At 53.9% G+C, this 26,896-nt stretch overlaps 1 protein-coding gene across 3 annotated transcripts in view; it reads right to left on the reverse strand.

Moving 5' to 3' along the window:
• Positions 1–26,896, reverse strand: part of IGF1R (insulin like growth factor 1 receptor) — a 224,543-nt gene that overhangs the window by 171,595 nt on the left and 26,052 nt on the right. For all 3 annotated transcript variants that reach the window (XM_036232021.1, XM_036232022.1, XM_036232020.1), the window contains exon 2: positions 10,887–11,432. In XM_036232021.1, coding sequence (XP_036087914.1) covers positions 10,887–11,432 — 546 coding nt within the window. The remainder of the gene's footprint in view (positions 1–10,886; positions 11,433–26,896) is intronic.

Raw genomic sequence — 26,896 nt, forward strand, 5'->3', positions numbered from 1 at the left:
CCTCCTTTATCTTCAGAGTCATGGATCTTCTGATCATGGAGAGCAGAGGGGTGGGAGGAGGATGAGGGGGCGGGGGGGGGGGAAGGTGGGGGAGGAGGGAGGGACCCTCGGCTGAAGCAGGGCATCAAGCGTTCTCAGCCGTGGTACCCCTAGCCTTCTCTGGGGCAAAATAGGCCACCGGGTCGTGACTGGGTATGCGTTCGCTGGATGGCACACGGGGGCCCCCTGGGAAGTGGTGAGGTGAAATGGGGGAGAATATGGTGGAATCACAAAAAAACAGGTCTGGATCCCGGTTGGCTGCTTAGCTGCATGACACCTTACGTATATGATGTCTCTGTGCCTCGGTTTCCCTATCCCCCCCCAAAAGGGACTGGCGGGGTTTGACAGAGACTGAATGCAAACCCTCCAGAAGCGCCTGTCAGTTGCTCACTGCCTGCCGACCGTGACCACCAACTGTCCTTTCTAAGAGGTTAACCGCCCCAGGGACGCAGACGGGGACTGAGGTCAATTCGCCCACGCCGAGATCTCACGAGGCCTCCACACCCCAGGGTCCACACCCCAATGCCCAGAAGGGGACCGGCACACGTAGGTCAGACCAACGGGCTTCTCCGTCCGCCACCCGTGGTCCCTGCTTTGTAAAGAGCCAGCGCCTAGAAGCCACGTTGGAGACAAAATCGCCCCTCACTGACCCACCTGGAGAGACGGCCTTTCCCCTCCAGGAAATTCACACCTGGACCCACACCCAACACTTCCCTAATGCGGGAATCCAATGAATTGGGTCTCCTTAGAAATCGGTCTTGTAAGCTAGCAGGTTTTGGTTAATAGCTGAGGCCAACGGAACAAGGTTGGTGTGAGTGAATTGGCCACCGGCTGTAGTTTGCTTTAGTCTATCAGTTCCTATAACCTTAAATAACAAAAGAGAATCCTAGAAGAGATGTACGTTCATTTCATTCTTTCCATTTTCTCAAAATAGTGATCGCCGATACGATTCACTGCCGGCTGCCCTAAACCTTTCCAAAGCTTTTCCAACCTAGTCATCAACTTTGCTCTCACTCCCGTTATACGAATTCTGGGAAACCTTGGGCTTCGGGGCGCATGATGTCGGATGAGAGGGTCAGAGCCACTGAGTTTCAACCCACGGCTCCACTTGATAAACGAGAAATGTTAACGACACACGTTTCAACGAATCCAAACGGCTTCGTAATGCGGCACCGTGACGTTCTCCCAGGATGCGAAGGAAAGGATTCTAACGAGGTCCGAATGGGCCGTTATCCACTGCCTTTCGGGCCTGGGGAGTGTAGCTTCTTCCCCTGACTGCGGAGTTTGCTCAAAAAAGCAGTAAGTATCGCGATCCACACTCAATGGAATAGTCCTACTCAAACATCTTTGCTTTTATGGTCTGCAACCCAAATCACTCAAATTAGCAGGCAAAAAAAAAACAAAACACAAAAAACTAGCTAGCTTCAAAAGTCCTCCCACCTTTCCCATACTTCAGATGACAACCTTTCCCCACTAAAGTAACCTCTGCGTTAAGTACCAGGGGGCTGAAAGATGCGATTGATTTAATATTTCTTTCTGGCCATTCACATTACTGATTTGTCTCAGCAGATCCTCTCTGCCACGAATCCGTCCTTTGTCCATGCATGTCTGCATACTTAACATAGACTTAATATTTCTCTAGTTCGAAAATCACACACCGCGTCTATCTTTGGGGGACAGGAGGGACCCGCAAAAAGCAGGTGGGGGTGTCTGGAATCCCTCTGTTCTCGTCGACAAGTCCAGAAAACAAGTCTCCATAAATTATAAAAAGCTCAACTTGGCACCCACGCATTGCAGGTCCCAAATGGGAGTGGGGAGGAGAAGGAGGTAAAATGTCCTTACTGAGCCCGATCTGGTTTGGGACCCTGTCAGATGCCTCACTGACTTGCTATCATAAAACCTGCCTGGGGACCCCGGTCTACACTTGCTCAAGTCCACACGTCACGAAAATCATGACCGTAAATGAGGAACCAGAAATCCACCACGCAGACACCGACTTCGGCCTTTGAAAGCAAGAATCACACCTTCTTCTACTTCGGACCTCCTACAGCGCCTGGTGGACACGTGCCAGACCGACCCAGACCGGCAGGAAGCTGGACGTGCCCAGCCGGCTCCGATGCCCATCGCCCGCCCACTGATCTCGGCAAAGGCACCTACCTGCGCAGTCCCCACGAGCCTGAACATCTGGACAGTGCTAAGCCCTCAGAGAAGGATGCTTTATACATGAGCATAGACATTCTGCCAGAGATAACGTGGAAACCAACAGCCTCCGGCCACCGCCCCCACCTCATCCGTCGGATGACAAAGAAACCACCTTCTGAAACTGGGTTCGATGAGGGTTCCCCCTCCCCCCCCCATGGAAACCAAGCTGTGGATAGAAGTTAGCCATATACGCTATCTACGGCACACAGGCTGGGGAGGGGGCGGGGGAAGGGCCACTGGTTGGGACCTCCAGCCCGGTTCAGACTTCTACATGTGTGAAACGATGTACTCCGCGTGCCAAAGGCCTGGCAACGTGTCGGAGTGCAGCCCACTCCCAACTCGAGGGCCGATTGCTCAGCGCCGTAGACTCGGCCCTCGAGTTGGGAGTGGGCCGAGTCTACGGCGCTGAGCAAACGGCATTGAGCAAGTGTAGACGTTCTTAGTGAAAGGCCTCGATTTCACTGGAGGCGAATATTTTTACCGTGCACAGCTCCAAATATGGAACGTGTTCCCTCTCAGCTATTACTTAGCACTTGTTACTGCTCCGCCCCTTTTGGCAAAAAAATAAAAATAAAAAATTGTGGAGTGCCTCAACACAGCATAAATTCATTCTCTCTCTCTCTCTCTCTCTCTCTCCCCCTCTCTCTGTCACTCTGTCTCTCTCTGTCTCTCTCTGTCTCTCTCTCTCTCTGTCTCTCTGTCTCTCTGTCTCTCTCTGTCTCTCTCTCTCTCTCTCTCTCTGTCTCTCTCTGTCTCTCTCTCTCTCTCTCTCTCTCTCTCTCTCTCTCGGAATGCCATGTGTTTTTATCTTATCTCACAGCGAAATTGTGAGTCCTGTTCATCTCCTATCGCCGAGCAGGGAACTTGCACAAAAAAAATCAGCTGACCGATGTTTCAGTGGGAGTTTTCGCCAAGTCCCACGGGCACAGACAGACGCATGGAGACCTGACTCCAGTGTCACGCATACTCCAGACCTCCTCGCCGTTCTCCTTTGCCACGGGCATGACACACACGTGAGACGTTCTTGTGCACGTCACAGGGGACGCTGGCTTTAGACGACCACGCTTCGCGAGGAGAAGCAGGGAACCCCAAAATTATCTACGACCCAGCAGAGGGTAAGCGTCGGCCAAACCATAGATGTGGACGGGGAATCTCTCCCATCCTCCCTCACTCAAACACTTGTTGATGCCTGGTTTGGTGTATTCGCCCCAGCGAGAACCACACTGGTCATCCGAAAATATTTTATCGATCTTTTATCCAACTCCTGTGCCTGTCACGGCTAGGACTAGGGTGAGGCGACATCATTGCTCAAGGCATGATACGTGAGCGGGCGCTGGCTCGCACACTGGCCCACTCTGAGCGAGGACCCCTTGGCCCACCAGTCCCAAGCACCTGCCTCCACGCCCGGCTAGCCTCCCAGTCTTCAGGAGAAGCCAGCCCCTCAGGTGGGTCTTATCTGTACAAAATATGTCCTCGCGGGCCTCCCTCCGGCTGCGGCAGCAGGGAACGAGGCGTGAGTCCTAACCCGCAAGTGGCTTATCACCCATTTGCAGAAAGATATGACGGATAAGCGAGGTCTTCTGAAAATACTGTTAGAGAGAGAATTGAGCTACCAGCTTGCCCGGATTCTAGATGAGGGAAGAGTCAGTCTGGGTGGGGGAAAAAAAAAAAAAAAAAAAAGCTTTTGAAGCGAATTTAAGTTCATTCGACATAACTGCGTTACAGTGGTGTTTCTCGAGGTACTTGTGAATAATGCATTTTGGTCACAGTAACAGCCAGACCAGGAAAAGTCACTTCAAAGACACAAGATGCCTACCGAATGCCGTAGTCTCGGGGCCTTCGCGAACTGCTTTTATCTCTTCCTACTGACCACCGTGACGCTTCCCCAGCCTCCTACCCCACACCTGTGACAACGCAGTGAGCCCCCTGGATCACAGCTCCTTCCTTTCTAGAACCTTCCTCCCAGCCTGTCCCCACAAGAGAGGTCCATCCAGAGAGGTCCACTGCTTCACGCCCCTGCAAGTCTAGAACGTGTTTCTACCCCCTAGCAGCGTTTACTGGAAGCCTGGCCAGCGGATCTGCCCTGGGCCCCCAGCACCCTACTCTGCAAAAGCGGCTTTCACAGCTGGAAGGAGGCCAAGGAGCAGGGGGGGTACGTGGCCGGCGTCACACTCGGCTACGCTGCCGTGAGGAAGGCCTGGTCAGGGCTTTGGGCAATCGACGACGACACTTACGTGGACACACTAGCCATTGGATCGGGAGGCAGGACCGTCCCCCATCTGGTGACCCAGCCACCTGCCTCTCCCACCGGGCGCCGCAGATGAGAAGGTGACGACGAGAGTTTGACGTCATTTTTTTTTTCTTTTTTAACACGGTGGAGGAATTTGAGACTGGACTTACGGGAGGTTGAAAAGCTGACATGTGGAAAGCTGTTCACGCTTGCACAAGTGCATGGTGTACACCAGGCTTGTTTACAAAAAAACAAAAACAAACCAAAAAAAACAGGATCTGAACCAGCTCTCGCTAAACTGTTCGCAATCCCACTCACTCTTTATCGATTAGCTGAACTGGGGTCTGAACGCCATCCCAATGACTGTTTCTAACGACCACTTAAAACCCCTTCTCACATGCCCTCGGGGGCGGTTTATACTCTGGGGGCCTTCCATGAACAAGGATGACGGTCCCCGGCGAGAGGGAGCTGCAGAGACCCCGGCAAACACTATGAATGAGTCAAGCTGACCCCAAAACGTTAACATGGATTCGGTGAATCGCTGACTGGCGCCCAAACCCTTCCTCTGCACGGGGGCGGCAGACGGTACGGGAGGCATGCAGAGCGCCGGCTGGCGTCACGGCACGGCCATCAGTAACTCTAAAACCGAATTCATCCCGCAAAACAAGAGTGTCTCTTCAGGTGGCCGTCTTGTTACGTCGTCTTGGGCAGTTTTTACCATTCGTCTGTCAAGCAAAACCGCTTTCTTGGAGCACACCCAGAAGTGCACCCTCCTTGTCGCCCACCCCTGACGCCTGGCGACCTTCTCAAGCAGAGCTTCCTGTTCTTGCACATCTCAACGTGAACACGCCGTGAAGGTCCACGGGGGACCTAAATGTCTCGTGTTCGTGTGGATGGCTGCCCCGTGGAAACCGGGAGCGAGGCCCTGGCCAGCCCCCGCGACACCCTGAAGACGGCAGAACGGCGGCCGCGCTGACCTGCACATTCTTGCCTGGACGGTCACTCTTCCCTGCCTACAGCTCGCTCTTGTCTACTGGCCCCAGGGGCTGTGGTCCCTCACTGACCTGAGAGGACAACTGCCCCCTCCCCCGCCCCCCCCTTCCCGCCAACGCCGAGACCTGCTCGGCCCCTCTGCCTCCTCCCCTGGGGCAGTGGACACGGTCCCTAGGCTCCGCGGGGAGCTGCTTCTCCAAAGACAGAGCCATTTGGAACTAGACAACACCCCAGCTCATATTACCACGGTCATGGTCCAGACTAGAATCCAGAACGGTCTAGATTTTGGATTTCTACTTAGGGCTCGTACTTCCACGCGAAAGATCTCTACATTTATCAAACTCTGAATTCTAAGTTATGAACAGCGATAGATGATAGATAGATAGATAGATAGATAGATAGATAGATAGATAAGATAGATGATAAATAGACGCCCTGTTTAATATCCTGGGTGTCACAGACAGAAAGATCAACTCTCTTGCCACCAGCATTCCTGGAATACCTTGGCTGTCCCCTGTTTCCTTCAAGTCGGGGGACATTCCACCCTAACTAAGACGGTGCTCAGAGACCGCAGGTCCTCTACGGCCTGGGTCCCCGAGTCGCAGCGAACGCTAGACGGGGGCGTGTTCCCAAGTTGTGGCTTCAGGCTCCACCGCAAGCCAGACCTGGAAGCCACCCCGGGCACCGAGTGGAGCCACGTGGTCCCCCTAGCAAGACTGGCCACAGGCCCACACCCCCCGCGCCGTCCTCGCGCTCGTCGAAGCCGTCAGCCACACCGGCACACATGCGAGAGAGAGGCTGCTCGGGAGGGGGACGAAGCCTGGACGGTCTCGCGGGCAGGGTGAACCGGTGAGGTTTAAAGGGCCCTCGGCCAGTTTCCAAGTGCCCTGGGTCACAAAAGCCGCCCTAGGAGAGTCATGCTGAAAACATTTCAGTCTCTAAGACGAGATCCTCTCATTCGAAATCGAACTTCCGAAGGGGAGCCCAGCAGTGCGACAGCTTACTTAGGGGACAATTAGCCCAGAGCACAGCCTTCCACAGACAAGGCACTTGGACCACGCAGTGACATGGGCCAGAGAGACGCGGGCGTCACCATCTTGGTTACCAGGGTCGGCAGTCAGGGAGGAGGGAACGTGATCTCCGCTCCGCGCCTGACTATAAAAGGCAGAGAAATGAGGCTCAGGGGCATGTGACCCCCTGCTAAATAAAGATCACCCCCACACTGGGAGCAGCTGACCAGAGCAGGGGCCTTCCAGGGGAAGAGCGACAAGCTCCTACAGACAACGCAAAGCCGGGCCCGCTCGCCGAAGGCCTCCTCCGCCCGGACCCACAGGCCCCTGTCCCACCTGAAAGTGTGGGTCCCTGTCCTGACCCCTGGCAGCGTGGAGGGCCGGGGCCTGCAGGAGCCTGGCCGCAGACCACACGGCATTTCACGGAAAAAATAAATAAGTAAACAGCCCTCTCGGGGAGCTTAACATCTTTCTTACAAAGGAGAAGTGCTACGACAACACGATGCACCCCACACGCCCCGGTCCGCCGGTGACTGACGCACCAGGCCCCCCCTTTTACGGCGGGCCGGACACCCCCGTCTGTAAGCGAATAAAGAAGGGGGGCGATTCCACTTCACGAACCCACACCGGCCCGGACAGAGTTCGGCTCAACACGGACACGAGAGGAAAAAAAAAAAAATGGAGCGCCGTCTCCTTTGCGCCACCCCAAGCCCCCGGCCCCGACGGCGAGGTGCCGGGGAAACGTCTTCCTCTCGTCGACGAAGGGGACGCGGAGATGCTGATCCACTGCGCCGTGTCCAGGGCCGCAGGAAACACGACAGACTCCGACCGCTGCTCCCGGCCAAGCCCCTCGGACTGGAAGGAGGGGCACCCCCCCACACCCAGCGACGCCGGCCCCCAGCTCGTCACCTTCGTGCGCTCCCCGGCGGAGACCAGGCCGCCTCGTGGGCAGCACGGTCATGTGAGCAGACCACGGGCTGTCTGTCCTTGGGGACCAAATCCAGCAGAAAGGCCTTGGGCTCCTGGGGGTGCGCTGGGGGTCCCCACCGGACATCAAGTACCAGAAAGCCCCTGAAGCAAGCACACACCAGGCGTCGCTTAGGCAAATTCGGCAGGGAGCAGAGATCCAGAGGTCCTCAAAAGGGGGTCACCCTGTCCCCACCCTGTCCGTGGTCGGCCTTCCGCGAGGAACCGGTATCCGAAGTGGTGAACAGTGCGTCGCAGGCCGAGCCTCAGCTTCTAAGATGACCTTCATCCTTCTCCATCACTTTGGCCTTGAGTCCTCCTGACGAGTGCAGGACCGAGGAGCCACCACCCAGGGCTGGTCCCCCCTGCCAGCTAAGACCTAGAGACCGTGCCGGTGACAGGGCTCCCGGCAGGGGGAAGGGGGCGCCCTGAAGCGCCCCCGAACGGCTTCACTGAGAGGAGAAAGCCGCACGCGGTTTTTTCTCCTGAATCCCGCAGAAGACCAGCCCCTCACATCGTGAGAGCAGAGAGAAACGGGAAAGCGTGTGCGGAGGGCCCGAGCAGCAGCATCCTCGGCGAGGCTGCCCGCGGAGCCGCCCGCGACGGGGCCGGGCTGTGGGGGTGCGTCACATAGACACGGCACGTTGGCGCGGCACAGCGGAGTGTTTCTCCGTTGGGTCAAACAAGTCACACGCACACACACACACGAGCACACACACCCTCGACGTGACGCCTTTCTCCAGACGTTCTCCCGACTTCTTCTGCAGCCAGCCCCGCGAAGAACGACCGAATGGGATCCTTCTACGCTTAAGTCTTCGTAGACGTGACCTCTTGACACCCAGGCTGACGTCGGGGCAGACGCTCTGTCCGGACTCGGTGCCTTTACCTGGCTCTTTGAATGGCTCCTGAGCTGGCTGGAGAGGGGGAGCAGCTGTTCCCCACCTTCGTGGCGCCAGGGCCCGGTGCTCCTGGGAGAATCTGACGCCTGAGGGTCTGAGGTGGAGCTGAGGCGGTGATGCTGGCGCTGGGAGCGGATGTAGATACAGATGAAGCTTCGTTCACTCACCTGCCGCTCACCTCCTATGCAGCCCGGTTCCTAACGGGCCACGGACCGGTACCGCGGGGCGGTCACAGCCCACACAGTACTCAGCCAGAATGTATTAAAAAAAAAAAAAATGTCAGAGAGATCTTCTTTTTCCCCCATGCATGTCTTTGAAAGCCAGTGGGTTGCTCACACTGGGCGCAAGTCTCGACCTGGGTCGGCCACGCTCAGTAAGCCACACGTGCAGATCCGAAGGAATCGTGCAAAGGGAAAGAACTCCAGCTCGACTAGAAAGCCTCCAAGGACCCTGCCCACGCTTGAGCTTTCAGGACACTCTGAGGAAAAGGCAGCTTCCCTGAACGCTGTTCTTCATTTTAAATAAACCCCGCATTGTGAAATCACAGTCAGCAGGACCGAGATGGCCGGGCTAGGGGACTGCTGCCGGCTGCGGCCTTGCAGAAGCCAGGGTCCAGCCACCAGGCCTGTCCCCGTCAGCCCACGTCACCGGAGCGCGATTTTTAACCCCCATTCCTTGTTCATGGTGCTTTTCCTCTTTTCTCCTTTTTCACCCACCGTCAGCCCTATGAGGAAGGCAGGATCCAGCCCCTTTTGCCAATGTCTTCAGAGACGGAGGGCCATTTAAATTACGTGTTCATCCCCAGTTATGGCTACTAGACCAGGACCCAGAATTCAGGCCTCGCCCCCGCTCCTGGCTTCTTCGACCAGCAGCAGCTGGTCAGGAACAGCGAGACCAAGGTCAAGGCCGAGTGAGGCGCGAACAAGTACGCAACTAATGACGCTTTAAACAGCACCTCCCTCTGCACGGGGCTTAGAAGTTTGCAAAACATGTTCGCGCACGTGAGCTCATCATTAAGAGATAACATGGGATTGCCCTAAGGAACGTTCTCAAGATGTCCAGCTGCGGCCTGGCCGGTCAAGGTCACCCAGGCCTCCTAGACTGCATCCGGCATCCTTCCGCTCCGCATGATGGCTATTTAAATAGGCTGCTGTTGTTTTCCTCAAACTAGTGGGCAACGTCACTTAAGGCACCACTTTAACCGGTCGCAAGTGTGACCGTAGCACAGTGCCTTGCTCCCACACCAGCCGGGCTTCAAGCAGCCTAGCCTGATGGCGCTCGCAGCCTCGAGGTCCCGGCTGCAGCCAACGAGACCCCTTCCCTTGCCAATCGGACGTTCGTAGCCGCACCGACTGGAGAAGCACATGAGCACCATGCTGGGCTGGAGAAAGCAGTTGCTCTGTGCTCTGACCCTGCCTGCGAAGCTGCTGAAACGATGGCTACCTGCGGATCTGGCCCTTGATTTGTTTATTGTACGAGGCGAGCCTGTGACCTCGGGATTCCTTGGCTCTCTTCCTGATGAGCTAGAGTACACGGGCTTCTTGGGTCTTGAACTGGGCCAGCCGTTAAGAAGAGCTATTTATAGCTAGCACACTGACTTCCAACCAGCGAGCAGAACTTTCTTGGCCGGTTTACCTAAACATTGCCAAAAGCGCTAAGGCAGAGAGGCTGCCACAGTCCCGTTTTAACACCAAACGACCCGACACTCAAGGTATTGATCGCAATAAGGCGGGTTCTGTTAGACTCGAGGGAAAAAGAAGCAAATTGCAGGTAAATACATGAGACGCTTCCAAATACCACCAACCTGATCCCGAGAGCAGGGAACACGTTTCGAAGTCCTTTCGTAAGATTCGCACAACTCTTCAGGAAAGAGGTGGGGGGGGCGGGGGGAGAAGGAAATGCAAGCCCGGGATATATAAATAAATGCACCTCGCAAGCAGGGCCTGAACGTGGGACTCCTGGCCCAGGGCTCTGCGGCCTTGGCTGCGTGCGCGTCACAAACCGGGACACCTGAGCATCCCATCATCGTCGCCAAGGACCGAGGGCAGGGCGGAGCCCATCGCTGTCCCAGGAAGCACATCGGCTCTTTACCTGCCCTTCGGCCGACTTTTTTTTTTTTTTTTTTTTAACTATATTCGTGCGAAGGAAGGCCCGCTGGACCAAAAAAAATACCCTTTCGCGCAAAAGACGGAAAGAGCGGATACGTAAGCTCTTGGATGCCCCGGGTCGCCCTTCCCGCCCGGCATTCGAAACGGAAGGTCGGCGAGCGTCGAGCCCGGAGGGCGGCGGATTCTTCCGGTATGTGATCTGGATGGGCATGACAGCGGCCGTGATGACCGCAGGCCACGCCACGCTCCTGCACCCGCCCCCAACTTCCAGGATGCTACAGAAAAGGCAACCGGACCCCCCCCCCCAGCCCCGCCCGCCCTCAATGCATGACAACCGCCCCCGCCCCGGCAGATCCCGAGAACTCAGGGGAGGGAGGGCAGGGGACGGGAGAGCAGAGGCGAGAGGCAGTGACACAGCCGCGGCCCGCGTCACACTCACTTTTCTGGCAGTGGCTGTTGGTCCAGCACCGGTAGTTGTACTCGTTGTTGATGGTGGTCTTCTCGCACAGCGGCTTCGCCTCCATCGCCCCTGGACACAGGTCCCCACACTCCTTTTGGGGTTTGTTCCCCACGACGTAGTTGTTGGAGACGGCGTCCAGGATCAGGGACCAGTCTACTGTGGACAGGTAGCAGAGGTCAGCGTTCTTCTCGATCCTGATGGCCCCACGGGTGATGTTCCGCAGATTGTGAAGCCCTATGTCCTTGAGGTTGGTCATCTCGAAGATGACCAGGGCGTAGTTGTAGAAGAGCTTCCATCCGCGGATGACCGTGAGGTTCGGGAAGAGGTCGCCGAGGCTCTCGAGGCCGGCCACGCGGAACAGCAGCAGGTACTCGGTGATGACCGTGAGCTTGGGGAAGCGGTAGCTCCGGTAGTCCTCGGCCTTGGAGATGAGCAGGATGTGCAGGTAACCCTCGATCACCGTGCAGTTCTCCAGGCGCCTCAGCTGCTGGTAGTCATTGCGGATGTCGATGCCGGGCCCGCAGACTGGAGGGACACAAGGGGACAAGGGCACGACACGGCTGAGTGAAAAAGGAAGTCGTTTGGAACGCGATTTCCCCCACCCGCGACACGGTCAGTTTTGGGCAAACCGATACGGTCGTTCAAGAAGGAGGACTCGACGCGTCACTGCCAGCTCCCCGGAGGCGTGGGCTGCAGGCTGTCATTCGGGAAGTGCCTACTCTGGGCCGGACGCTGGGCTCAGCCACCGTGGGAGACGCCATCCCCGCCCATCCGGAGAGCACGCAGGCCACAGCCAGCGTGCGGGGTCGCACGGGGGCGCAGGCCTGCGTCACGGGTGCCGTCTCCCCCCACCCCCGCCCCCGACGCTCTGCACGGCGCCCGCTCCCGACGGCTGAACGAAAAGCTCGGCAGCCAACACCGACGACCGGCGACTGTGCCCAGCCCCGAGGACACCCAGCAGGAAAGTCTACACACCGGAGACTTCGCTTTTCTGTGACTCGGAACGTAGGGATTCGAAGACGCACGCGCCCACGTCCCCTGGCCCCATCTGACGCGGGCCAGCTGGGCTCGTGTACCCCCCAACACTCCCTGGAGGTAGGTATACAGGCTAATTGAACAGAAAGGCAAATACCTTACGATTGGTACGAGGAAAGGAGATACCCGATCCCAGCTTTTACAGAGGGTTTTATTAATCAGCAAAGCATGCTTCCTGTAGAAAAGTTAGGTGATAGACGGTAAAAATCATCAATAACCTCGACAGCCAATCCCCTGTTGCTGGGCATTTAGATGACCTTCAGTTGCCCCCACTGAAATCAGGGCCCCGGCACTGGTCGTGTCTGGGCGCAGAGCACCTGTGCCTGACCGGGCGCCCAGGTGCGTCTGGCATATCAGTTTCTGCTCTCGCGTTAAGTCAGCCTGAGGAGGGGAGGTGAGAACAAGGTCTCCATCGGATGTTGGCCACCAATGCGCCCTCCAAATCGAGAACCATCGCCCAGCTTCGGGGCGAGGACTCAACGAGATAGTCTGGTTTTTCTTTTGTGCTATCAATGTTTCCCTCTGCCCAGCCTAAACATCCAGATTCCTTCCACGCCATTATAAAGGAAGTCTATTCGTTTGTTCTTAAACGGTCAACAGAAGTCCCTAAGAAGAGTGCTTAGTTCAATCTGTTACCGCCGTCCACGTGTGTTTGGTCACGTTATAGAGCATGAGGCATCGATTTGTTTGCCATCATCCCCGACCCTCATCGCCAATGGACCAAAACGCATCCAGCGCCCAGTGAAAGGGCCTGAAGTCGCATAACCAGAGTTTGCTGAATTTTTGAAGAACCAGCCCCACTCTGCCTCCCGGCCTCCCTCCGTGGCCCACGCGGACCATTGAGCGACCAGAAGCCACGCTACAGAGAGGGCACCAACGGTTTCTACAGACGAAAACGCCGTCTCCATTTATAGAAGAAAAAAAAAAAAAAAGGAGGAAGACATGACCCTCTTGTTCCTGAAAAGAAGACAAGACAAGGCCAAGCCATAAAGTACAGGGCAGGGCCCGGCCACCAGCTGTTCTGGGTTTTGTGAGTGACAGCGTCGGTCTTCGGGATATTTCTGTGATAGGAAGAGAAGGAGGAAAACCCCGCTGGACCGGGAATGATAGCGCCGCGTTCGAAAGGCACTAGCCACAAACAGGAAAGGGACCACGACGTGCCTCGCTGGTGCCGTGAGAAGCCACGAGCACCGAGGGCCCCGACGCGCCGGCCAGGGCGCGGAGGAGGGACACGCCCTCACTGCTGCCCGTGCGCGATGCCACGGAAGTTACGACGCCCTGCGCCCCGCTTTTCGGAGCGGCAGAGATACCCGAAAGACTCGGGGGGCAGGGCGGGGGGGATTTAGGAAAGGCGTGGCGTGTGAGAGCGCAGGCTGCCCCCGTGAAGAGTCCGAAGAGTCGCTGAAGTTTATGGAAATGAAGGCCAGCAGGAAGCAGAGGGAGAGGACACAGCCAGGGGCGGGAGGGACGGTGGCCTGGGCAGCAGGCCCAGAGTCCGGGAACAGGGACAGCAGAACCGGAACGGAGGGAGGCCCGCCAATGCGGGCGGCGGGGGAGGAGGGCCGGGAGGGGGGCAGTGGTGGCCCGGTCCCCAAGCAAGGCCACCTCGCTGGAGGTCAGGCAGGCAGGTAAGGACGTGTAGGGGGCACCTGGGGGGTAGAATTCACCGCCCCAAAGACACTATTGTAAATAAAGTCTTTCAGAGGAAAAGAATACTGCTCCCAAAAATGTTCCCAGGTAGTTTTAAAACATCGAAAGGCAGAATTCCTGCTCCAGGGGCTTAAACGAATGGCGTAAACAAACGGTACGTATTTGGAAAATAAATCCTTAAGAACTGCTAACATGAGGAGGGCTAATGAAAAGCATTTGACCGAGAAACTCCCCAAAGCTGCATATCTTAAGTATCTGCGAGAGCACGACGAGAAATTCGATAATGGCTTTATGACGTGATCGCCATTAAGTACGATCTTGGGTTCTAGGAAAAAGAAAAATGGGATGATTTGGGTCTGAGTCCCAGAGGGCCACTGACCGACTCCTGCCCTCGACGGGGACTTCCCCCCTCTAAGCCTCGTTTGCTTCACCTGCACAATGGGCTCTTAATACCTACCCTCGAGAACTTGTCATAATGATCACATAAGTGTTTTTGCGTCCCTGTCGACAGGAACAAGCTTTGGGCGATGTCGCTACATAAATTAAACATTAATAAAAACATTCGCGCATTCTGCTGCCCCAATCTAAATATTACTAATACACGACAAAGAGGAAAAAATGAGCGAAATCATTGATTGTCCTTCTGACACCTTTCCCGGCTAGACCCCGATAAGGGCACCCATGACTCCACCACCACCCCCATCCCTGGAGAGGGCAGGAAGCCTTCTCGGAGGAGGGGAGCCCTGAGGACGGGCTAAAAGATAAGCAGAGTCTTTCCAGAAAAGGCAGGAAGATGGCAGTGCGGGAGGCCCTGGGACAGGCAGAGGGCGGGGCACACAGCCCGAGGCGGCTGGTGGCAGTTCAGGGGGAACCCCAGGGGTACAGGCTCTGTGGCAGGAAGAGGAACAAGAGCAGAGGCGGGGCAGACGCTAGAAAGCGCGCTGAGACGAACAGTACCGGGGTCAATTTCGCCCCCGCAGGAACAAGGCCAGTCTCCACCGTCAGAACCCCCGGAGGGCTAGTTAAAACACTGGGTGCAGGGGCTCGAGAAGACGCTCATAAGCCTCGTAAGTGCCTGGATAACGGGAACCACCCTGTGAGAACCACTGCCCTAGGAAATGGTCACTCCCCTCCGCGCCCACCTAAATGCGCAGTGTGGTACAGGTAAAGCCCGGGCACCTGTATACATCCTAACCCGATCTCCATCCTACCAGAAAATCCCCAAGCGACCCATAGAAACGATGCTCGAAACATAGCAAAGAAGGAAATTGGGGTGGAGAGGAAGTGTCCCTAAGGCCCCACGGCCCTCCCATGGCTTCTGAATCTGCAGTCCTGTCCTCAGCTCATTCAAGAAAAGTGGAATGGCTTTCTTCCCACCCATTGCCCTCAGTAGACTTCAACTAACCAAAAAAATCAGAGATGAGAGGTGGGCGGGGTGGAGAGACAATGTTATGATAACAAACACTGATACTGTTTCGGTAGAATTTGTTACAGTAGAAATTTTCTGTGTAAGTATAAACAGACACATTCGTGTTAAGCCTTTTATCTTAATGTGTCAACGAGAATGTTTACATTGTATATATACGTTTATCTCTCGCACAGACAACAGCCTCACCAACTCGACAAGTCCATAACTAAAGGCAATCATGAGAATGTAAACGACTGCATCCCACGTGTGACTCTGAGAACAGAAATTCAAAACTAACTAATTTTTTTTTCCACATGCAGATTGTTCTTCACTGCCCCACGTAAGAGCCATCTCAATCACACATATAACCATGATCGAAACACCCGTGCACACAGAACATGAGATTCTGAAGGCTGCAAATGTTAGCTCAGAGTGTGACCACGGAGCAGGTGCTACAATGTGGCAAAAACTTACAAAGATGGGGGGAGAGATGTTTACATCCTGCCTCCCCATTGGAGAAATGGGAACTTTACCCAGAATTCATTCAAAGACCAGAGGGAGCACAAGCCACTGTGTCCCCACCGCTTAAAGCATCTGGAACCGGACGGATTGGTGTAGAATGAAGCTGGGTTTGCTTCAGAGGTGACAGTGGCACGGATTATTTTCCTGGGTCTTCATAAAAACGTTGCCTGTTCTGACAGTTATTCCAAATTCCTTCCTGATCTTAACATATCAAACATCCAATGCTCTCTCTAAGTCTTTGTAGTTTAAAAAGCGCCCTCCTAAGAGCCTCTCGTCCTTCCTAATTATTCTAAGTTCTAGTGGCTGGTGGACTTTTTGATGACGGGGCACATGGGGACTAGATTCCCTTTGGTTACGCCCACTCACTACCACCTGCTTAGACGCCATGGGCCCTGTGGGAGCCTCGGTACCAGGCCTTCTGGTGGGTAAGGGGACAATCTCCCACCACCACACAGGTACGGTGTGGCCAGCACCCATCCCTGCCACCCACCCCCACCCCTGCATCCTACACACACGTGATTTGTGGATACGGTGTGAAAGGTCAGCCCCATGAATCCCTGAGACTTTCCATCTGACCTGGGGCTTTGCTAGAGAGGAGTGTCACTGGGCTGGTCCTCAGGACCAGATAACTCTTGGTCCCATCACTAACCGACTTGCCACTTGCCCTGAGGTCGGTTGCGTCCTTGCCCTGTGCCTCAGTTTGCTCATGATTCCGATACGGGGTTGGGATTAAATGTGTTCATTCTTCCAACAAATACTTATGAAACAACCTCTGTGTGTTCCCCCAAGCACTGGGAAGTCAGCAGTGAACCAAACCAACACACTCCTACCTTCAAGGGGCAGTCACTCCTAACGGCCACCTCCCCCCAGGTCCCACAAGGTGGGTCCCCTTCTCCCCTGCAGCGACCCTAACACAGAATCAGTGCTGTGGGCTTGACGCACACCCAGACAACGATAACGCCCCTGCCAGAACCATCCCACAAAACACAATGGGACACCAGGCCTCTGTGACGCCCAAGGAGGCGGTTAGCCAGAAGCCACACGCAGAGCAGGAGCTACAAGAGAGGGCTGGGCTGGGGAGCAAGATGCTGGGGTCGGCAGGGACCCAGTGGAGCTGCGCCCCTGGAGGGGACAGAGAAAGGAGAGGCAGAGGTCTGAGGGGGAGGAAGAGGCGAGGCGTCCCACAGAAGGGCCACGGAAAGCCTGTGACAGATGCCACTAAAAAGGGCCAGGGGGCACCCCAGCCGGGAAGGCGTGATCACCGAGGCTCTGGGCGTGAATACGGTAAAAACACGGAGTTTGGGAACGGCCGCTCTGAACGTGGTCAGTAACCACACGAAGGTATACGGGATTCTACACACCCGGCTGCAGGGCGCCGTGACTCACCGTCGCCAAAAGGCAGACACGACCCAAGTGTCCGTCAACTGATGAACGGGAGAAACGAAATGTGTTCTGGGCGATTCTGACACACGCCACACACGGATGAATCCTGAGGACGTTTTATGCTACGTCAAATAAACCAGTCACAGAAACGAACAAACGACAACAACAAAAAACCCACGCGGTATGACCCGCGCATCTAGCGAGGTCAAATTCACAGAGAGAGAAAACAGAACTGAGGTTGCAGGAGGGAGTTGGGGGGACAACGGGGAGTCGTTATTTAATCGGCACAGAATTTCTGCTTTGCAACGTGAAAAGATTTCTGGAGAGAGGTTGTGTAACTGTGAATGTACTTAAAGCTGGTTAAGATGGGAAATTGTTTATGTGTATTTGACCACAATTTTTTAAAAGAAAGAAAAAAACGACAGAGGAAAATGCTTCCTGCATTTTATTCTGCCCCTCGGGGGGGTCGCACAGGTAAATGGGCAGCGGAAGGCAGGCCAGCGGCCCGTCCGCCTCCAGGGACCGAGGAGAGCCCACGCAGCCGGCGTGCAGGAAAGCGGGTTCGGCCCCGGCTCTGCCTCAGGTGGGCCGAACCTTCGGAAATACCACAGCCAGAGAGACCCCAGGACACAAACGGGGGGGCTCCCGCAAGAGTCATGCACAGAGCCCCCAGGGGAACGGGCTCTGGGCACACGGGGCAGGGACAATGGTCAGCAGACGGGCAGCGTCATGCGCCTCTGTGAGGACCGGGCAGAAGCTAGAACCCCGTGTGGAATCCGCAACCTCTGCGGGCTAGACTGTGGCTGAACCCCACCGTCTGGTGTGACTCCGATAGGATTAGCGCCTTATTTCATGGACTTCCTAACTTGGGGTGTTCGGGAGCTCTTTCTTACAGCCTCATGCGCCTCCACGCGGCTCTCGCCTTATAAAATGTGGTGGAGGAAGCATAAATAAGGGCCAGCCATGCTCCAGCCTGTCCCCGAGCTCCTGCCTCCCCTAAGTAATCGCCTCCCCCACCCCTACGACTGCTACAGTTATTATTTTGCTCTCAGACTTCCAGGGGTTCATCTCTCCCCCAAAGGAGGGCTGCTTGGTCCCCTTTGGGCTTTTCTAAGCATCTAGAGGCGGATCGCATCCTGACTCCTGGACAGAGGAGTGCGGTTGACTTTCACCAAGGCCAGGCACCTTCTGCCTTCGGGACCTCTCCACACAGACTACGTGAGGAGTCCCCACTTCTCCCTCCACCTGAACCCCCACGGAAGCCACCACCAGCGACACCCCTTAACGGCACGACCGTAGCAGTATTACCAACTGAAGGCAGAAACAGAAAAAAAATATATACCGCAGCACAGCTAAGCCATAGATCACAAACCACAGCGATGGGCCTTCGGGATTTTTTTTTTCCCTTGGCATAAGGATGTTTTAAATTGTTAGATTGTGACGACACCAGATTACGTCCACGGCGCCTTGTTAAAATCTCATCGTATCCTTGTTGACGAGGGGCAGCGACATGAACTACATTCGAATAGCTTGGTAGACACACAGCTCTCTCCCCAGAGCGATGTTTAATGAATGGCTCAAGGAAGGTCTCCAGCGGAAGGCCATGTTTCAATATTTTTATCAGCTACTCGGATGGTGGTGCCAATAAAATGTTTACCTGATTTGAGGATAACGAGTTTCCAGGAGAGATGGCAAATACATCGCATGAGAGAGGCAAGAGCTAAAAAGATCAACAGATTGGAACGGCAATCGAGAGGAAATTATGTTATTTGGACACTTGGGTGCAAAAAAAGAAATGCACAAATGTAGGAGGTGTGAAAGAGACTTAGGAGATTTAATTGAATATAATTTCTCCTTGCGATGATGTGGTGTTGTGACTGCGAACAAAAACAAGTTAGGTGGTCTCGGACCAGACTTAGGGTGACTCAGTGGAATGAGGGGTCGCACATCGGAGAGGACCCCCCGAACTGGGTTTGTATCTCCACACTTTAAGAGAGTGAATGGGGGAATATCCCAGGACAGCCGGGATGGAGCGGGGACCCGAAAGCCATCTCACGGTGAATGGCTGCAGAAGCCAAGCACGTGGGGGTCCCCAGGGGGGAGGGCTGTGTGACCCTCTGTGACTCTGATGGGGGAGGAGAACCCAGAACTGAGCCCGACACAGAGTTCCACGTCAGGACACGCAGCGGGATCGACTGGGAAGCAGACCCGGCCGCCGAAAGCGATGATAAGTATTCCCGTGGAGCCGCACGTCGCGGAGGTGGTGAAGCCCGACCTCGCACTAACTGCTGATCCCCTTTGGGGGTGGGATTTTCCCTGTTTACAGCTGAGGAAACTAAGGCTCAGAGAGGTCCGAACTGGGCGTAAGTCTGGACCGTTTCACACAACTCCGGAGCAGAAAGTTTCCTCCTTAGCGACGGCGAGGCTGGCAGGGCGCGGCCTTGGAGACGTCTATCCCGGACAGACGGAAACCCAGACAAGCCTCTCCTCGCTCTGTCAGGCAGCCCAGCCCTGGGAGGTGGTGGCGGCCAGCTCCACAGGGCCCCGGCGACATGATCCTCGTCCGCTGTCAGCGGCGAGCGCCGGGAACCAGCCTGCTGGACGGCGGCCACGCGCGGGAGCCATGTGGACCGGCCATCCCAGGGGACCGCGCAGAACCCCGCTCAAAGCATGGGATTCGAACGAGGTGGGTCTGCAAGGGAGGAAAAAAAGTCTACACCAAAAAAAAAAGCCTCAAGTCCCTCCAGCAGGACGGGAAAGCCTGTCCCCCGCATGCAGGGGCCACCCCTGACCGGCGGCCAGCACCGCCTCCGCGCCTGAGCCCTTCCGCTCACCCCGGACCCAGCCTTTGAGGCTTCAGGGGTCTCCCAGGCACAGCACGCGGGCAGGTGGCGAGTCAAGGGGCAGATGCAGCCAGCCCTGGGGTTAGGGGACACCCCTGCTCAGGCCCCACCAGCCTGTCCCTAGAAATGCCTCGCAAGAAGGAGACGTGGGACAAAGAACATGAGTCAAAGTCTCGGCTAACTGTAATGACCGTGGAGATTCAGAGCCTAGATTGGCCACACCGCTCAACCACCCCAGACCCACGTCACCCAGAGGCCCCCGGTGCCTCCGAGCGCCTCCCCATTAAAACCTCCACAATGCCAGACGGCAGCTCTCGCCAACGTACCAAGGGCCCGCGGTCCCCCGGCACAAACTCGGGGTGACCCGCACTGAGTGCTTTCCATTTTTAAACACGGGGGGGAAGGGCCTAGGACCAGGAAAATATCTTAGGTAGCCGTTGTGGAATGAGACTTTTTAGATAAAGGCCTTGATTCTTCGAGGGTGGAGCCTTATATTGCTTATCTTTTCTTACTTTTTATTTTTAATCAGAGCGCAATACAAAATAGACGTTGATCACATGCTGCTGGAGAGCCCGTTCTCACACGAAGGCTTCCAAGAGCATCATACATACACGTTTCACGATCAGAGAAATGAAAACTAAGACATTTTTAATCTACGAGATTAGCAAAAAAAAATGAAAAACAAAAAATAATTACAAATCGCATAACACTGAGCTTGAGTGAAGACACAGTTTGACAGGGACTCTCCTACTTTTGGTAAAAACGTACGTTAATAGACATTTTGGAAGGCACCGTCAGTCCAAAAATCCGAATGCCCGTAACCTTTGGCCCGCCAACTCCTATTCTGGGGACCCGTCACATGGGTGGGGCAGACAGGTAAACGTGAAAGTATCCCCCAGAATCTTATTTACAAAACCGGATGCTGGGAAACAACCTAAACATCCACCTTTTAAAGACGCTACAATGATCCTTCCAGTGATCAATAGACAACAATTAAAAAGAACAGAGTATCAATATGTTGCTGATTTTTTTTAAAAGCCCTTTACAATAGAGAAGCCCAATGAACACTCCCCCAGCCCCAGCCGGTGGTCAAGGTTAACACCACTGGGGACAAGTCATAGTGACAGTACGTCCCCCGGGACAGGCTGTGGTTGGAAGGGCACCTCACCTCTGGGGTCTCCCGCCACCCCACCAAGACCAGTGGTTCCAGTCTACCCAGAGGAAAACCATCGACCGGACAAGCCCAGACAAAGGGGTCCTCAGCAGGCAATGGGACCAGCGTTCCTCAAACCTTCCACGGCCACCAAAAAACAAGGATGGTCTGAGAGGGACCACGAGGGGACAGAGGAGGCGAACGAGAGGTGACGACCGCGTTGAACGCGAGGCCGGGCATGGGATCCTGGGACCGACAGGCGAACGCCGGCCAGCGAGCGGTGAAGTCGGAATAAAGGGTCGGGTGTCGTTAATTAACAGAAATGTCACGGTGCTGGTTCCTGCGCTGCGGCAAATCCACCCCAGCAGCGGAGAATGTTAACAGGGGGACGCTATGTAGGCACAGGAACTCGGCATCGTCATGGCAACTTTCCCGGACATCTAAAACTATTCTGACAGAAGACAAACGGAAAAAAAAAAAAAAAAAACAATTATATAAAAACAAGGAGAGGGACGCCCTCGGGACAACAGGGATTCTACATATGTCTTTAAAAGACCGATCCATATTGTTCTGCCTCCTTCCTCACCTGCCGGCAGGTGTATATACACGCACACACGGGGAAACATGCTGAGCCGTGGGCCGCGGTGACCTCTGGGGACAGGGCAGAGGCTCAGAGGTGCCAGGAAAGCAGAGAGAAAAGCCATCCTCTACCCTGAGATTCTCTGCTCTTTTAATTTGTACACAGAGCTTACGCGCCCGTATTATTTAGACACGCCAAAACCATTTCAGAAACAAAGTAGATCCTTCTGCTACAGGAAGATCTCCAGGACACATTACATTGAAAAAACCGCTAATTGCACATTTGCGTTTAAAAAACACCCAGGACCCGACATGTTGGCTCTGAAGAGTGAGTATGTGCAGATCTGACCTTTGGGGAGAAGGAAGAAAAGTCTGAGAAGAATAAGTGGGAGCTTGGCGTTTATGCCCCCTACCATCTGTCTAAGTGTCTTAACCAGAAGCATGTCTTTTTTTATATAATAATCATCCTCAAAATGACAATAAATCCTCACAGTTTATTTCTTACCTGTTTCATCTCTTTGGCCGCAAACCACACACAGAGTTGCCGACAAACATTTTATACTCTATTTTGGGGGCCTTCCCACGCCCTGGGCCCCCCTGCCTGCCACAGCCTAGAGGGGTCATGGGATGAGGGGGATGAGGAAAGAGTGATCAAGGAGCCCCTAGGGGCGGCCCCCGGTTCTCGCTCACACCTTGGCTGGACCACTGGTGAAGAACCTCTGTATGAAACCGGGTCCGCTGGGCATCCAGGCTGCAGCATCCCAGCAGAGTGACGAGAGCTGATCCCCACGGTGACAGGCAAGGGTGGCCAGACCCTAACATGCCTCGCAAATCAACTCTCCCCTATGCAAGGTCTCCCTCTCTCATAAGTAGGTTTTAATACTTTGGATTCATACTTTCTGATTAATCGACCTAGGACCAGTCCCTAAGTCCCCCAGCTTGGGAATCCAAAAGCCAACTGTAATTGTCCATAGCTGCTTCTCTTGAAAAAAAGGACATCAAAAACGAACAATAAGAAAGAATGGTAAGTTCTCTAGAGGGAGGAAATAGCCCAATGAATAAGAAAAACTGTTCCATTTTGCTTTTAAGAGCAAGCGACTTAATTTCACTAACATTGATTTTTTTTTTTTTTTTCCAGAGCGATTTCATTTTGCTAACACTAGCTGAGTTTCTGCTTACTTGGTAGCGACGTCTGGGCAAGCCACAGTCGCCACCCACCGCAGAGAGGAAGGAGGTGATGGAGGGACCCTCCAGACAGGTACTCAGAAGCGTGGGAGCCTCTGAGATAGATTGAGATTGAGCCTGGTCTGTCCGTGTGTGTGTGTGTGTGTGTGTGTGTGTGTGTGTGTGTGTGTGTGGTTCTAGATCTCTCTCAGAAAGTCTGATAAAACCTGGGCCCTTTCTCCAAAAAAGTACACTTACGAACAACGTGCAAACAATTTTAAGGGGTCCTGAACACCCCACCTGGGGCCCAAGTCCCTTGAGCCTGAGGCATCTGTAATGCCGTTTTACATATGCGTAAACGAAGGTCTAGACAGAGCAGGTGACTCTCCTAAAATGCGGCACTTCCTGGTGGCAGGGTGGAAACTAGAGCCCTGGTCTCATGCTGCCAAGCGGAGATGTTTCTAGAAAACATGCAGACACCTGGCAGAGGTTATACCATCATTCCCACGTGTGCCAAAGCCACACCATGGTGCACATGGGAAATAACAGCGTTGTAACGCATCCAGGTGACAATCTGTGCAGTGAGCAAGAGGGTCAGAACCACACTTTTGGTCACCATGAACTTGGGCCGGGGCTGGAATCCACAGCCCAAAACCCTGCACTCTGCTCATCTTCCACAGTCCTTTGGGAGCAGCACCCAGGGACCCAGCTCCCAAAATGAATTTTCTTCCAGGGAGACCCTGGGAAGACAACTGGCAAAAACCGACAGGGTCTGGGCCGGTCGGGGCAGCTCCCAGAGGCCCAGGAAGGAGGCTGTGAAAGACTCGGCCATCAGAGGAAGAGAGAACCCCCAGGGGGGTCCCAGGGGGCGAGGGGCTGCGGGAAGCCACGGATGGGAACCCCGAAGAAGCCAGGGCCCCGACTTGCCTTAACCCCCTGCACTAACCATCCCAAAATGTTGGCATCTGTAAGTTGCAGCCCCAGCGAGGACCAAGGGGGTCTAAATAACTCGGCACACCGCAGCTGAGCCCACGTGCCCACCAACCGACATTTCCATTCGCTTCCCGGATTGAGCTGTTCACAGCGAACTCAAACGGAGCCTCGCTTTTCTGAAAAGCCAACAAACAGTTCCCGCGGAAAGCGAAACAGAATTCTGAAAGGCTAGCAACCAACCTTCAGGTTTTCGATCCCGTTTAATTCAATCCTCCGCGGCGCATCGGATGGGATGGCAAAGAAATGCATAAATAATCTAAACCCGATTTCCATTTAGCTTTGTAATACGATTTGGGCCCATAAAACGAGCTTCCCCTGTTGCACTGGGCCTAAGATATTTTTTTTAAACGAATTTGCGATTTTCGAATTACGTTAATAAGTGGCACCCAATTACAGGCGACTGGCAGGGGAAAACCCGAACGGTGAAAAATTCCTGCAGGAAAGATTTCAAGCTTAGAGGTTAAGACGTAGCAGAAATGTGTGTGAGGACCACAGAGGAGGGGACCCAACTCCTCACGAGGTCTCCCAAACATCCCGAAGCTCGGGGCAGGTGACATAACTCGCTGCGGATTAGTCACTAAGTATTGGTGCTGGGTGGGACGCAAGCTGAGAGTCACAGGGGCCAAACCCCAGGCGCCTCTCACACGCACGGGGTCTCCTCCGACTGCCAATTAGCTTTCTACTCTCCAGACTGTAGCATCCTGATGGCCAACTTTTGTTCCTTTTACAAAAAAAAAAAAAAAAAATTGCCCTGCCCTCATCTGGAGAAGCTTTAATTATGTTTGTAAAACATTCAGAAAAAGCCATAAAGAGATTTTCGCCAAGGGCTGTGTTAAGGATTAAGTATTATTCAATAAACCACAGCTTGGAGCCGCCAGCTGATGTCTAGCTAGAAGCTAGAAAGAGCACTGGCTGAATACGTTTGGGTTTTGGGGTTTTTTTTTTTTGTTTTTCCTATTTCTATTTCTAGGTATCGCTGACCTAGGCTAGGTCTCATCGCCTCCCCGTCCCTGTTAAACGTAAAGAGACAGAACGGCAGTGAGGTATAACCAGAGTAGGTGGCATGTTATGATAAACAAGGATGACATGAAACATCTCTCCAGCTGTGATAAACATATTTAAGATCTGTCGTCGAGGCCGTTGGAGCTGCAAATGAAAATGATCAAAATTACAAGTTGTTTATGACACGGAGTTTATGTCTTCGGAGCTTTTATTTTTTTAAGCAGAAGTTGTCTCACTAGGAGATCATTTCCTTACCGGTTTTTTTTTTTCCCCCAAATTTGAGCTTTTTTTTTTTTTTTTTTAAGTTGTGACTTTTTGAGGCTGTCAACACACCCTTTAATCAATAAACCTTGCCATCCAACAATGACTGATGAGATGTGCTTTTGAAACTGGCTTGTCTGACGCACTTAGACAAGACGGTACCCACTTGACTGCTACTCGTAACGTCCCTAACCTCTTAAACGCTTCAATAGATAACGACTTCCTCAACAAACAAAACTCTGGTGTATTCAACTAAGCTGAGCTAAGATTACCTCACCCCTGAAACACCAACGGCAGTTGGCAAGTTGTAACCCGGCTGGGCAGTGCCCACACAGGCTCACGTCCCTTTTGCAAAACCCAAGGGACTTGCCAGCGACCTCCCCGCCTTCTGAGCGGGAAAAGCCCCCAAAATCCGAGACTCTGGAGCAGAGTCGACAGAACTGGATGATGTCACATTGTGCAAGACTGCTAAACGGAACACTCTTACTTTTTGAATCCTAAAATAAACAGCCAGATCACTTGAAAAATCACTGGGGTGAGTATCCTTGTCTCCTTGCTAAGTCACACATCCAGACGAGTCAGAGGTCCCCTCAACCCCACGTCAACCCAATTCCAACTGTTTTTTATGAACACCTACTGTGTGCCGGGCACTTGGTCAGGCTGCAGCAAATCAACACATCCCCTGCTCTTAAAGAATCCCTATTAGCAACAGGGGGAGAGAAAGACGAACCCCCCATCCTAGGTCTGTGAAGCAGTGCAGTAGATGGCAGATGTCCTGGTCACTAAAGAGATCAGTGACATGAGAAGTCAATCAACTCTGGGGACAGCCATGCCGCCCAAGAGTCCCCTCTGAGTAAAACGCAGAGTGAGAAAAATTAAGTACTCTAATCGCTTACTGCATTTGAGACCCAAATAAGACACTGAATATAAATTTAAAAAGCAACCCTGAGAAAGATATTAGTTTCTGTGTCCCTGAGGAAAACATAAAAATGTAGACAAGTTCTTCAATTAAACCGCCAACATTTCCGGATCAACTCTTTAAAGGAAAAGATTCCTCTTATAATTACACTTGACACTTTTCCCCCATGAAAAAAAGAAGAAAAGAAAGAAAAAAAAAGCCAAGAGGACAGATTCGCTTCTGCTTCTTCCACGTGAAGGCCCGTCTCCTTGGGCCCTACATGGAACATGAGCTCACCCAACAGGAATAAATACCCTAAAGGAGGTGGTCATCTTTCTCCTGGAATGTTCCAGCCCCTTCCGGAAAACCGCTCAGATCACCTCTGCAGATTGAAAGACTACTGGTATGATTTGGGAGATGGAAGTTACTCAAAGTCGTGTCGAACCGGATCACCACTGAACGCTTTCGATGACCAAAGGACGCTGGCAGGCCTTGCAGGCTCCTACGGAACAGGCCTCCCCGAACCCCCGCCTTGTCCCCAGACTCTGGCCCTCGAAACCTCCCTAAGGGCAGCGACTTCCTTTATCCACTCTCCACCCTACATGGAAAAATCACTTGGCTCAAAAGAAAGAGGGCAAGGACGCCAGCGAAATTCTAAACTGATTTTTCCTAATGCAACAGAAATCGTGGCTTCTCACCAACCTTACCCAACCCGTGCTGAAGAATGACAACTCTTCGTGGTCATGTATACCAAATGGTAATTCCATAACATCAGAGAAAGACCCTCTATTCAAGTATTGGCTCGATATAGGTATAAATCGGAGGCACGAACAGGATTTTCAAATTAAACTGAGCAGGAATGACCTTTACTAAGACATGGGCGAAACTCCACAGTAGCTCCGAGGACAGCCCTGAGCTTGAGAGGCCCCAGGCCACCACTCACATATAACTTCGCCCAAGCTGTACCCAAACCTACAACCACTTCTGCAGCCGGGAACCACCTGAGACCGGGCAAGCCATTTTCTGGGGCTCTCCGAATGTCCAGCAAAAGGGCAACACATCCTCAACTTGGAGCCTCATCCAGGGGGAGCTACTCTT

This window comes from Rousettus aegyptiacus, unplaced genomic scaffold (genome assembly GCF_014176215.1).
Source record: "Rousettus aegyptiacus isolate mRouAeg1 unplaced genomic scaffold, mRouAeg1.p scaffold_m13_p_14, whole genome shotgun sequence".
Taxonomy (NCBI): domain Eukaryota; kingdom Metazoa; phylum Chordata; class Mammalia; order Chiroptera; family Pteropodidae; genus Rousettus; species Rousettus aegyptiacus.